The 14,002-nt window shown below is 41.1% G+C and overlaps 1 protein-coding gene across 3 annotated transcripts in view; it reads right to left on the bottom strand.

Moving 5' to 3' along the window:
* Nucleotides 1-14,002, bottom strand: part of pdxdc1 (pyridoxal-dependent decarboxylase domain containing 1) — a 45,028-nt gene that overhangs the window by 25,517 nt on the left and 5,509 nt on the right. For 2 of the 3 annotated variants that reach the window (XM_006805018.3, XM_006805019.3), the window contains exons 6-13: nt 11,405-11,594; nt 10,877-10,945; nt 10,704-10,782; nt 10,403-10,487; nt 9,198-9,246; nt 7,341-7,442; nt 7,071-7,196; nt 6,439-6,489 (exon numbers count right to left, since the gene is read on the bottom strand). In XM_006805018.3, coding sequence (XP_006805081.1) covers nt 6,439-6,489; nt 7,071-7,196; nt 7,341-7,442; nt 9,198-9,246; nt 10,403-10,487; nt 10,704-10,782; nt 10,877-10,945; nt 11,405-11,594 — 751 coding nt within the window. Of the gene's footprint in view, nt 1-1,149; nt 1,225-6,438; nt 6,490-7,070; nt 7,197-7,340; nt 7,443-9,197; nt 9,247-10,402; nt 10,488-10,703; nt 10,783-10,876; nt 10,946-11,404; nt 11,595-14,002 lie in introns of all 3 variants that reach the window. The other variant, XM_087839566.1, reaches the window with a different exon arrangement.

The following is a 14,002-nucleotide window of genomic DNA, read 5'->3' as shown; positions in this document are numbered from 1 at the left end:
AAATCAGACTATAAGGCAAAAAGAAAGTGCAGCTTTATGGTTTCATGGACAAACGAATTTCTGTGGCTGCAATATGACGAGCTAAATAACCAGGGCTGCACATAAGTGGTCATCAGGTGCGCATTCGCTGTCAAAATAAAAAACGCGCACAAGATAAGAAGTTGCAACGCGTGTTTGCGTACATAAGATTTTCAGGAGGAGGACAGACATTTGTTTAGAACTCTTAAAGATGTCGAAGAAGCAAGCTCCTTTAAGCAATTACTGTGATGTTCCTCCACCTCCAAAGAAATGTCAGAAGGAGTCCGAACCACAAAAGAAGCGCATATTCTCCGAAAAGTGGTTGCAGGAGGTGAGCTGGCTTCAAACAAATGATGAACGCACAGAGATTTGGTGCAGAATGTGCCGAGAAAATTTAATAAATGACAAATTAAAAAGGCATGAACTTTTTTTTTTTATCGAAAAAATATCGAACCGTGACACCAAAGTATCGAACCGAACCGAACCATGAATTTTGTGTATCGTTGCACCCCTAATATTTATGTGTATGCATATATCTTCTGAGCCCTTATGTGCACTTTTGATTAGAGGAAATCTCCGATTAAAACTTGTGCACCCAAATTATTAAAGTTGTATGCTGCATAATCTCCCATCATGAAAAAAGAACAGTTCAAAGAAATAATTAAAAGCCCAAATTTATATGTAAACTCCTGACAACAACCTCATAACTGAGGATTATACATCATATTTAACAGCTGAAGAAATACCTTATTTACTACTTATTTCTGCAAGCTTAGTGGACTGAAAAAAGTTATAGTTCTAGTAACATCAGTACTCTTACATCGACATGTATTTAAGTGCCAAGTAAAGGCACGGGTGCATGACTCAATTATTTTTTTCCAAATGCAACAACTCGAGTGTAGAGAGGCATTCTCTGAAGTACCTCAAAGAACATGCCTGAGTTGTTGATAACATAAACAATTAAGAAGAAGTGGTCCATCCATTAGCCAATGAAGACTGTTGAGCTGATGTAGGTGAAGGGAAATGGTGATTGATTAATAGTTAGAAGAAAATCAAAACAAGAAAAGGGAGGACAGAGAGGGCTGGGGAAAGAGTAGAGAGGAAGATGGGCAGAAGCTTGGCCCCACGTACAATAGACAGCATGAGAGAACCCAGAACATCCTGCAGAGAAGCCCTGGAGATGGGTGGAATCGGCGACACCACACCCTGGAACCAAAGTAACCCACACTGACTATAACTACAGTTATACAAACATACAAAAAGGAAGTCTCTCTCTCTCACACACACACACATATGCCCATAGAGCTCATTAGCAGAACACTAAATGTTCACTGCATCTGTATTAGACTGTGATTTTATGTTATTTTTTTGTGCTTTTACTTTCCCACGCTGTCAAACTCAATTCTGTCAACATCACTCTCTCCGAGTCATTTTCTTTCCAGCCTTATGAAAGCCAATCAGCCTCCACGTGTTTTAAATCTTATTGACCATTTGATCAAGTTGCCACAAATAACCACAATTTACGAAAAAGACTAGAATGAAGTCATGGACCCACTATTAATCAAGTGTGCCATCACATGAGCCAAAGTGTGAAAAAAGGTGTGGTTTATTACCACCAAAAGTTTCAGGTGAGAACACCCTGTCATGCGAACTATGTGAACTTCTCTTTCAAACCATCTGTCTTACAAAACATGAACAGTGGTGTCCTCAAGTGAGTGACCTTTATCCTTTGAGTCTAGGTGTAGAGCTGAGCCTTGTCCTGTCAAGGTAGCTCTCCTATGTTTTGCTATCTGGCTGCTGTTGTTTCTCCAGTGTTGAGGTCTGTGCACTCCTTGCTGCATTGCACAGTATATAACTATTTCCCGTAGCTTTTTCTTTTTAGGGAGTTTTGTCAAGTACTTGTGTTGAGCCTTCCATCCTCGTCAAATCCAACAGCACAAGCCAGAAACAGAAAACTATTATCTTTTGTATCTTTCAAGGTGAACTTTTTATTTCCACTGAGTTGATGTGAACAGCACAGGTTTTGACCCAAATATCATCCAACTATCTGTATCAGTCGCTAGGTGTTATCACTTTGAAAGAGCCAAGAGCTTCCTCTAATGTAAAGGTTCGATATAGTGGGTCGTAGTGGGGAGCCCATGGCACATTCATGCTTTTGTCTATAGAAATCCTTGTACTTAAAATATGTGGCAGTAAGCCAGAGGGCTTACAGTGTGATCTGATCAGGGATAAAGCTGGTGTGTTGTGTAAGGAGCTGTCTTGCTGTATTTGCCTTTATTTGACAGTCTGCACTGCCTCGGTTGTGGTTATACAAGTAAAAAGTGAGACACCATGAATTCATCTGGATTTTTGTTTGCTGGTGAAGTCAGTAGAATTTTTTAATGCGATAGGTGTTCTGCCACCAAGGAGCTGCCTCAGTGATGGATGAGTCACCTTCCTCATCCTTCTCCTCTACTTTCTCTATTATATATCACTGGGATTAAGAAGGTCCGCAAAGTATTCCGTTTACTGTCTAACAATATACTTATTTGAAGTCAGGAGCACTCCACTCTGTCATCGAGCTATGTGAACTTCTGCACTATACACAGTGTGGTCCAGTGTCCACCATCCGGTTACCACCATGACAGGTGGTTTGTGGCTGCAGCCCAGCCCAGCAGCCTCAGCAACAGAGGTGCTGCACATGATTCATTTGAACTCAATGTCCCTAGTCTCCCTTGGAATGCAACCTCTCCCTTTAGAAGCTCTGCCTAAGGTGCAAATTGAAGATCTCGGGACCAGGGCCTCTGCTAGGCATTCCCAGACCACCCTCACTATATGTTTAGATGTGCCAGGTCTGTCCAGCATCCTCCCCCACCACCTAATCCAACTCAACATCAGTGGTGGGGGAGGATGCTGATCAGTTGACAGCTCAGCTCAGCCCCTCTCTTGGACACCCAAGTGTCCAAGAGTGTCCTGGTGCCACATGTACTCATGGACACCTTTAGGTTCTAACACGGTATTCGTTATGGACAAAATGTGCTTTGCACAAGAGTCCAGTAACAGAACATCACTCAGGTTCAGATTAGGCAGGCCATTCCTCTCAATCACGCCCCTCCCTCAGGTCTCACTAAGTCCCCAGGTGAAGCACTCTCAAGCACCCCACCAAGGGTTTTCAAGGCCGGGTACTGTGAACTGTCATTTGGTGCATAAATGAGCTAACCCCCTTGTCCACTGGACAAACCTCCAATATACAGGCAGCAAGGTGAGGGGATACCAAGATACCCACCCGAGCCCACTGCCTCTCACAAAGGGCAACTCCAGACTGGGACATAGTCCAGCCCTCTTCAGGAGACTGGTTCCAGAGCCTAAATCCTGTGTTGAGGTGAGTCCAACTATATCTAGTCATTATCTCTCAACCTCACACACTAGCTCAGGCTCTTTCCCCACCAGAGAGGAAGGGAAAGAGCGTCCTGCAGGTGGTAAGCATACAGGAGTGTGGACCCATGTCCCTTCTTCAGGCTGCACCCGGCCACCAGGCGCTCTCCCTCAGCTACCCTACACAGGCTTGGCTCCAGGTTGGGGGTCCGGTAACTCCATCCTGGGCAGGGGGAACGGTTCCCTTGGTCTTACACTCATACGGGTCTTCTGTAATGCTCTTTGTCTGGCCCCTCACCCAGGACCAATTTGCCATGGAAGACCCTACCAGGAGGCAAAAGCCGCCTGAAAACTAGCCCGTGGAACACACAAAACCATCTTCATGTTGGGGGTCACTAATCACATCCTTCAATAATGACTCATGCCACTTACCTGTGTGGCACCTCGCATCGTGCATTATGAATATTCCACGTTATATTCCAAACAAACAAAGAAGAAGAACATTAAAACAAATCAGTGTTTAATATGTTACAAAAAAAGTTGAAATATGACAAATTCATATCCAAACAACTAATAACTTGCGAATGGAAAGTGTCACGACAAGACTTCCGTCTCTCTAGCAACCTTCTCCACCTTATGTGGAGTTCCCAGGCCAACCGAGAGACATAATTTCTCTCAAGCATGTCCTGTATCTATCCCCTCGGTGGGACATGGCCAGCCTGAACACCTTACCTAGGATGTGACTGCCTCAGCTGGCTTTTTTGATGTGGTGGAGTAGCAGCTCTACTTGGGGCCCCTCCTGAATCACTCAACTCCTCACACTATTGCCAAGGGAGAGCCCATCCACCTTTAAAAAAGCTCATATCGGCTTCTATCCGCATTCTCATTGTTTTGTCTTTAAAATAACTAACAACAATAGTGTTAACAAAAAGATCAGACTTTTCAACAACAATGCTTTATCTGGTGGCAGACAGCTGCATAACATTTATGACACAGCTATTTACCCAAACTGACCATCAGTGAAAATTAACAATGAGATTAAACAACTAGTATGTGTGACCATAACAACGATCAGATATCTAGTCAACTAGTCGTGTACAATCCTACTGTGCATCCTAATATTTAATTTATCCCTTACTTTTGTCTTATTCAAATTTTACTGGTAATTTATGTCACATTTTTAAAAAATATTTTATTCAGTTCTGAGCTAATAAGATTCAAAGGTTGCTTCCAATTTTCAGCATTTCAGCATTCAGGATTTCAGCAGATCCCAAGATATATATATTTTGTTTAAATCACACATTTTACAAATAATTATTATACATAAAAACCTGGCCCTAATACACCATAATAGGGATGGACCGATCCGATATTACGTATCAGTCTGATACTGACCTAAATTACTGGATCGGATATCGGAGAGAAATAAAAAAAAATGTAATCCGATCCATTAAATATCAGGAAAGCATCTCACAAAGCTTGCGACACGGCGTAACTCAGCGGCTGTGGTGTGTGAGACCTGTCGGCGGTCTGGTTAAACATTTGGAGCCTCGCTACCAAACCGGCATTTCATCTCCGAGAAAGTTATCCCAGCGAGAAGTAAAGCAAGTGTGTAAGTTCATCTCTGAATGTTAGTAAAGCATTCCCACGTTAAGCTTAACAACTGATATATGGAGCGACTGCCCCTTGTCTCTCCCTCCCTCTCCTGTTGCTACTGCAATCATGAAACTGATCAATGATCAGCTGATCGACTTTGCTCTCTTGTTTGTTTTTGGCCCACTTTGCACCAGAAAGAGGAAACCAGCGGCTAAACAACAGCAGCATGTTTAAGCTTGATAAACTGCTGTTAGATTTTATTTAATATTACTTTCCACACCAGGATCCTTTTCTACGTAGCTGACGGCTGGTAACTGTGCAGGGGCGGGTCTAGCAAAGTTTAGCCAGGGCGGCAGTTAGGCCATTAACAGGGAAAGGGGGGCACAAAGACATACTTTTCTTTCTTATTCTCATTTAAAATGTCTAGCTTTTAATAAATAATTATCTGAATCTTACACCCAAAGTTTTTTATCTGATGTAAAATGTATAGAAGTCCATTACTGTATATAGTAACTATAAAGTCTAATATACCCTAGTAAGCTACAGTACTTTTTCCTTTGAGAAGGTACCATCTGTGCAGTCTGCAATTCTGTTGAAGAGAGATGTTGAATCTATTTAATTATTCTTGAAAATAATTTATTTCTGTGCAATTTCTTTCACACTGCATCGAATTAAAGTTGATTACGTTGATTAAGCATCATGAGGTGGAGGGTGGGGGATGGCTCCCTATGTTTTTTTTTTGTTGCTGGGAGTTGGCAACCCTATTAGTTAGGTTGCAAAATTTTTCTGCTAAGTACTGTTTAAAATACCAGAATAGGGAGGATGGTGCAGGTTTAAGTTTATTAGATTGATCAGTATTGCTGAACTATGAAATAATTTGGGTGCAGTGTATTTTTTGCATACAGGTATAACCAAATAGCTTTAGTGGTTTTTTTTTTAAAACTTGAGTATGAACTTATACAAAATGCAGCAAGATATTAAAAAAACAGTTTTATTGATTAAAAAATATTTTATCGGATTCATATCGGTATCGGCAGATATCTAAATTTATGATATCGGTATTGTGTCGGACATAAAGTGGTATAGTGCCATCTCTACACCATAATACACACCATCTTCACATCTTTCATCTTAAAAGGTATTTTGTAATCCTGTTGATATTTACGGCTCATCTTGGACAATTTTTGTCACACACTAATTTAAATACTTTAACAAACTATTACTTCAGCAAATTATATTCATTTTCATCATTGCACACTGCAAAGTTGTGGCGTTTTTTTTTTTTTTGCTTGTTGCGTTGGGTTTTTTTACTGAGGTGCATCTGGATATTTTGTAATTAGTTGCTAAAAACTAATTCCTTCATATTCATTAACATTACTTGTAGAAGCCATCCTTCATTTTGAGCTAAGTCTGCACATTTTAGTATGGTACACATCATAATTAATTTCAGAACATGAAAAATTCACCTACCAATGTTTTGATACAGGTTAGAGATTGTACTTTCTGAAGGAACAGCTGGCTCTAGGAGGGAGATAAAAAGAAGTCAAATGTGCAAACATGTCATGCATTCATTCCTGAAATAAATGTAAACTTTTAACCAATCGCATTAGGACCCTCTTCCTGTAAACAGACAGTTGATTCAAGCGAGCAGTTGTTTCAAGAGCAGACAGTAAATCAGTGATTGCAAAGCCATCATTGCAAAGCCATTACAAAGCAATCATGTGTGTAATCATGCACACAAAATGATGGCTTCTTTGAGTTCTACACATGGAGGTTGTTGATATGGGGAGGAATGAAAACGAATTATTGGTTCTTTTACTAGTTAGCTAACATAAACTAATGTTAGTCTATTGAACCAATGAACCGATCTTGTGACATATAACGTTCTGTACTGACAGAAAACTCTCAATACTGAATCACAGGCTCCTCCATGGTCCTGAAACTGTACAATGGCTATGCAAAATAAAGGGCATTGGTTGTAACTGTGTTTTCTTCTTTGACAAACCAATAATGCAGTCTTTAAGATGACGCGTTGACATTTTATATAGGAAATGTAGCTATGTGCATATCCTAGACATATTTCCTATATTAGTAATCCTCACCAGAGTAGTAGCATGTTTTATCTTCTGAACAATTCCATTGTGACCAAGGTACTGTAGGGACAGCCAGAGAGGCAGTGCCCGTAGCTTCTCCACAGGGTGGCTGGAAGTTAAACCTGCTGCCAGAGACTGGGAGACACAGTACAGAGACGCAGAGCAATGAGGGAGTTGCACAAACATAATTCCCAAGACCCCACTGGATCACCAAAAGATGTCACAAAAGTGATCACAATATGCACTCTTTCAGTTTCTCTGAAAATGATGTCAGCCCACCAGTGCAGGGTCTTCATGTCTGTAGAGGGTGACAGCAGTCACAGCCGGCAGTCCTAGCCACGGACCTGGTGTCAGTGTCATACTGTCACTTCTGGTGGCTGCCTGCAGAGACATGAAAGACCAACACCGATACACAGAACTTACATTACCACTTACAAGAATGTCTCATACATTGGAGGCTGTAGGAAGGAGAGAAACAAGTGCTCTTATTTCTGTTGAGTTTCTAAACTTTCACCTGTATCTTCAAAACAAATTAAAGGAACACTTTTAATCAGTGAAGAATCAAGACATTCAAACTTTTGGGATATATCTGGTAAGTAGTAAAAGGGGTTGGTCATCAGTTTCAACTAGAGGGGCGACAATGACACAACCGCCAAAGCTGACTGTTTTACATTTCACTGGGGTCAGTGTCACTACTGGCAGCATGAGATGGTATCTGGATCCTATGGAGGTCCCACAGGTAGTCCAACACCTCCAATTGCCAAAAGATTGGCATAGAAGGTAGTACTGGTAACAGTAAAGTGCCCAATATCCTCTAATTTGCCCTGTGCTCACTGCCTGGCAACATGGATCCTAACTGGCATTTACCATAGGACACAAGAACTGGAAGGTCCACCACTCTTATGCACATTCTTTAATTCCTAACACATTACCCAGGCCACATCTGTATATTCAACATGATTTCTTCCTATTGTAATCTGATGTGTGTTCCTTTAATGTTTTTTACATATGACCACAGCCCATGTCAGATATGGATGGAAGTCAAAAAGATTGAGGTCATTAAATACTTTTTTCTTTTTCAAACATCTGCTGTTAATTTGCTGCTGTGCCTGTGAGTCACTGTCCTACTGCAAGAACCAGTTGGCCAACTTTTAGCTGTCAAGACATATGTCCTCTCATTTGACTCTAGACTAATTTGATATCCAAAGGAGTTCATTATTGACTAAGAAGGCATGGTACCCAGGAACCATGACTGTAAAACAAAAACAAATCCCCTCATGCAGGTCGCAGGAGGTGATTTGTGCAGATGTGCTGTGTTTGCTTTTACCAAGCGTGGTTCTGTGCATTATGACAAAAAGCATCTCCACCTTGGTCTCGTCTGTCCAAAAGGCACTTCTAGAAGTTTTGTGATTTGTTCAGGTGCTGTTTTACAAACCTAACCCATACTATCATGTTCTTTTTAGTGAGATGCTAAATACTTTTTTCCTGAGAATCCTTCCAAACAAGCCATTCTTGTTCTTCAAATACGCCTTAATTCTTGTAACTTTAAGCAGTTCTCATGCTAACTGAAACCTGTAGACTCAGATGTAGCTGGTTTTATGGATGTGTTTTTTTGATTTTTGGCAGACATACCCTAACCTTGATGTGAATTTGCGGAAACATCCACTACAGGGAAAATCAGCATCTGTTTTCGAATGTTTTGCACTTGTGAATAATCATTGTCACTGTAGCATTATGTACTTCAAACTGTTTGGAAATGGCCTTCCTGGCCTGATGGGCAGAAACAATTGCTTCTCTAAGATCACTGCAACACACATCTAAATGCTCCAGCCATGCAAACTGCCAAAACCTCTACTTTTATAGAGGCGGTCACACTTGGTGATAATCAGTTAATCAACTGCATTTGATTATCAACACCAGGCTACTACTTAGATTATTTCATATAGAAGCAACGATGTACTTTTTTTTTTCCACACAGTTTCTTTATCTTCTAATAATAGAGCCTGGTAAGGAATCTGGTAAAATATTTTTTTATTAAGTCCTGATATGTAAAACCTTTGAATTTCAATGGAGTGTGCTTTCTTTTTTACAGTTGTAGATTAACCCCATATTGGATAGATTTTAACATAGGTTTACCATGATAGAAGAGGTGACCTGACCCAGTGCTAGGGTCGCCAGATTAACCCTGAAAAAGAAAACACATAATCAGCTAACATTACAGCAGCAATGTAAATTTAAAAAAAAAAAACTCCACTTTTTCTTCAAGAATTAGTGGCAAAGAGCAGTGCAAACCAAGCTTTTGCTATAGTTGTACAGGTAAGAAAATGGATGAAGACAAGAGAGTTAGACATAATTGGGATCACGTCAATACACAGCTAGATTTCTGGAACCGGTCTCCTGAAGAAGAGCTCAATTTTGTTCTTTTGAAGTTGTCTTTGGTGAGAGGCAGCAGGCAGGGGTGGGAGGACTTTGGTTTGGTTAGGCCACGAATATAGGCTTTCAGTCTGCCTCAAACCATCAGGGGGAAGTGTTGCTCTACTCACCTGTCTATTTTTTGCAGATAACGTGGTTATGTTAGCCTCACTAGGCAAAGACTGGAGAACCTCCAAGTCTTAGGCCATGGTTCTCAGCTGGAAAAGGATGGAGTACCCTGTCTGGGTTTCTGGGGCTTTATTCAAGAGTAAGGAGGGAGTTGAGTGAGAGACAGACAGCAGAATTGTACTGATACTATGGTGAAGAGTGAGCTGAATGTGAAAGTGAAGATGACAATTCACTGATTGAGCGACTCTCTTCCCTCTGATATGTCCTTGAGCTCTGGGTATTGACTGAAATGATGATATTGCAAATACAAGAAGTGGAAATTAGTTTTCTCAGAAATGTAGTTGAGCTCTTCCTTGGAGAAAGGGCTAGTGATAAAGAGCTCGTCCATTGAGAAGGGGCTTAGAGTGTGAACAGCAAGGAGCAGTTGGGGTGATTTGAACATATGACTGGGACGGCTCATTGATGTGAAATGTTTCACACATGTCCGTGAAGGTTCTCAGTCATCCAGGTCATGGTAGTCTACGCCCAGAGTCAGGTCTGAGCATATCTGCTTAGACTGCTGCCTCAACAATAACTCACATAACCTGACAGATAGTGTTCGGATTGATCCAAACAAATTGGCTTCTTTTTTTCAGCTGCTTGGCAGCAAACAAGTATCATTTTACAAGCCATCATAATATCACAGAAGCTGGGTCAACGAAGATGTACTTTGCATGAATATAAAATCAGTCTAAACATCCATTTGAAATTGTTTTGTTTTTGCAATCAATCTATTTTAGAGGTTGACAGGAGCTACCCACCCCTCTACATGAAGCCACATGTTGTACTGATCACACAGTTCCTTCAGTCGACCTAACTTGTCTGTGTGCCCTGCTCCAGGGGTACCTGAAAAATTAAAATAACGGATAAGTGGAAGAGAATGGATGGTTGGATGAATGGAAATATACCAAAAACATATAATTAAGTCACTGAAGTTCATATTCAAAATGCAGAGTATTCTCTGTATTCTGAATTGCTGTTTAACCATCAAATGTATAATCTTTAACTCATTAAGCACAGACATATATAAAGTGCAATGTATAAACTGTGGCTGTCCTTTACCTGCATTGGCAATCAGCAACAAAGGAAGCTTCCCTGCATTTATGTCCTCTTTGATGAGTTTTTCCAACAGGGCAACATCCTGACGATGACAAAAAGGATCCAAGCCAACATAGTTTTTATCTAAACTACTTGACAGATAGGTGTATGTGTTTTTCTAATCTGTGTTGTCCTACCATTTGGTGTTGGGATCCAAAGAGGGTGTTGCATGGCACTGTGCACAAACTGGAGAGAGGCAGGCCAAGCTAATGATACAAACACTGGCATGAAAATCACTATCTATTTTGTATTCAACTGGATGAAGTACAAGAGATCCTATATAATGGTAATACTGTCCTTCAACCCCCCCCCCCCCCCCCCCCCCCCAAAAAAAACAAAAACAAAGGAAAAATGAAGGAAAAAGTCTGAAGTGTATAAGTTACAATATTATTATTTCAGGTTTGATTAAAAGAAGTGGAATCAAAGAATAAAAGCCGTGTCATCTCTGGTGCCTTTCCCCTCAAAGCAATCATGCTAGGTAAACACATTGTTACATACATTGACAAAAAATGTAAGATTAATCACTCCAAAACTAAGGGAATAGTGCTCTACTTCTAAAATTAGTTGGTAGTGTAGGATTGGATCTAAAGCCGTGACTTTAGGTGTATTCCTATAAAGTATTTACACACGCCTTTTTTAAAGCTCGTGTGTCCCACCCATCTTACCTGGCTGCACAGATGCTGTCCGAGACCAGGCCTGCAGGAGGCACTCTGATAGATGACTGGCTGCCTGGTGTTTAGGACCACATAACCCTCAGTGGCATATTCTTCATAGCGAGCGTTGATAACGAGCCGGCACACTTTTACAAGGCCATCCCTGTCATCCTCATGAAAGCAGGTAGACCCATTCTCATACCTGAGGAACAGATGAGCAGCATGGACGGTTGAACAGTGCAAAAGGATTACAGTAATAGTAATTTCACAACAGACTGTGAAAAGGATAATTAGGGTTGTTTGCAATGCCTGGAGATGTTTAGAAGAGAGGGTAGTGAACTTTCTGACCGGATTGTTTAACACAAGTATACTAGCAGTAGTATTTCATTGTACAATCTTGCATAATGACAGTAACGTATCTCATCGTCCAAGGACAATGGTGATGGGCAGAGCTGTAGCAGTTACAGAGGGATAAAGCTGACGAGCCATATTATGACATATTATGGGGCGATCGTGGCTCAAGAGTTGGCAGCTCGTCTTGTAATCTGAAGGTTGCTGGTTCGAGCCCCGGCTCCAACAGTCTTGGTCGTTGTGTCCTTGGGCAAGACACTTCACCTGTTGCCTACTGGTGGTGGTTAGAGGGCCGGGTGGCGCCAGTGTCCGGCAGCCTCGCCTCTGTCAGTGCGCCCCAGGGCAGCTGTGGCTACAATGTAGCTTGCCATCACCAGTGTGTGAATGTGTGGATGACTGAATGTAGTGTAAAGCGCTTTGGGCTCCTTAGGGACTAAGTAAAGCGCTATACAAATACAGGCCATTTATGACGCTATGAGAAAGACTTGATAAAGCCAGGTTAGGATGAGAACACTTTGAGAGTGTTCATTGAGAAATATAGAAAAGGTGATAAAGAGCTGCAATGTGCTGTTGTAGATCTAGAGAAAGCATATGATAGGGTGCCAAGAGAGCAACTGTGGCAGTACATGAGGAAGTCAGTAGTGGCAGAGACGTATATATGAGGCCGGTACAGGACATGAAATGAGGACAGCAACTAGTGATGGGATTTCCGGCTCTTTTTAGAGATCCGGCTCTTTCGGCTCGGCTCACTAAAAAGAGCCGGCTCTTTCGGCTCCGAACCGGCTCTTCAGGTTGTTTTGTTGCTTTAATTATTTAATCATTAACAATAATATAAAATTATGCAGAAAAGGAATTACTAATGTAAAAAAAGTGGTTTTATTTATATATGTTTATATATGGCCCCTAGAGACAAAGCACGTACAAACTCTAAAGCATATACAAACTCCAAAAAGCACGTACAAACTCCAAAACACATTTCTAGCGTTTACTGAACTTCCAAAACAGAGCTACCCAGATCACTTAAATTACACAATTGAAAACATGTGTGTATTGTTTGTGTATTTATAGACAAGCACTCATATTTATTCAAATAATTTTAAAAAAAGTTCATTTACCTGTTACTACCACACACCAAATCCGGTTGTTGATACTTCCTGGCTTGTGTAGCCACTAGGTAACAAAAGCTCAACACTGCGCCCTAGAAACCTGGAGCACTTCTGTTGTCTTTTGTACGTGTTTTGGAGTTTGTACGTGCTTCTGAGTTTTTACGTGTTTTGGAGTTTTTACGTGCTTCTGAGTTTTTACATGTTTTGGAGTTTGTACGTGCTTTGTCTCTAAGGTCCACCATAAATATACTTTATTTATTCACTCCTCATAAAATGTAATAAATAAATCATATAATACAAAAAACAACTATTTACATTTTAAACTTTTAACTATTTAAATTTTCAGCTTTTTCCTTTTAAACAAATTTAACGTGAAACAACACTGCAAACCACAACACAATTAAATATAAATTAAAATATTAAAACAAAAAGAAGATGCACCTTCTCTGTCATATGGGCCTGCATGATTTCTGAATCCTTTATCATCTGCAACTGAAAATAGTGGATGATTACTATACCTTTCTAATGTGACGTTGTTGTCCCTGGCTCTCTTTCTCTCTGGCTCTGTTCCTGTGCTACTGTGAGTGTAACTAACGCCCCTCCCCCCTCTGCCCAGCGCAAAGTACAGGCCGCGCATGCGGAGTTTAGCGGAAAAAAGGGCGAGAGAGAGGGTGAGAGAAAGAAAAAAAAAAAAAACACCTCACGGCTCCCAATAAGGAGCCGGCTCGCGTCGTTCACTTCAAAGAGCCGGCTCTAAGAGCCATTTCGTTCGCGAACGACCCATCACTAACAGCAACACAGTGGTGAGATGTCTAGTGTTACAGATGGGTTCAAGATGCGAGTGGGATTACATCAACAATCAGTTCTGAGCCCCTTCTTGCTTTCACTGGTGATGGATAGGTTAACACTTGAGGTCAGGCCGGAGTCTCTGCGGTGTTCGCAGATGTATAAGAGAGCGTGGAATGGTAGAGATAAAGTCAATAGAAGCAAGACAAATATATGCGTGTGAATGAGAGGGAGACAGGTATAAGAGTGAAGCTGGATGAGTTTAAATACCTGTGGATAACCAACCGAAGCAATAGACAGTGCACAAGAGAGGTGAAGCAGGGAGTGCAGGGAGGGTTGACCGGATGGAGACGAGTGAAGAACTGTT

This window comes from Neolamprologus brichardi, chromosome 4 (assembly GCF_056152115.1).
Source record: "Neolamprologus brichardi isolate AB-2024 chromosome 4, ASM5615211v1, whole genome shotgun sequence".
Taxonomy (NCBI): Eukaryota; Metazoa; Chordata; class Actinopteri; order Cichliformes; family Cichlidae; genus Neolamprologus; species Neolamprologus brichardi.
Note: the sequence above shows the minus strand (reverse complement) of the source record. Positions and strands in the feature narration are given on the sequence as shown.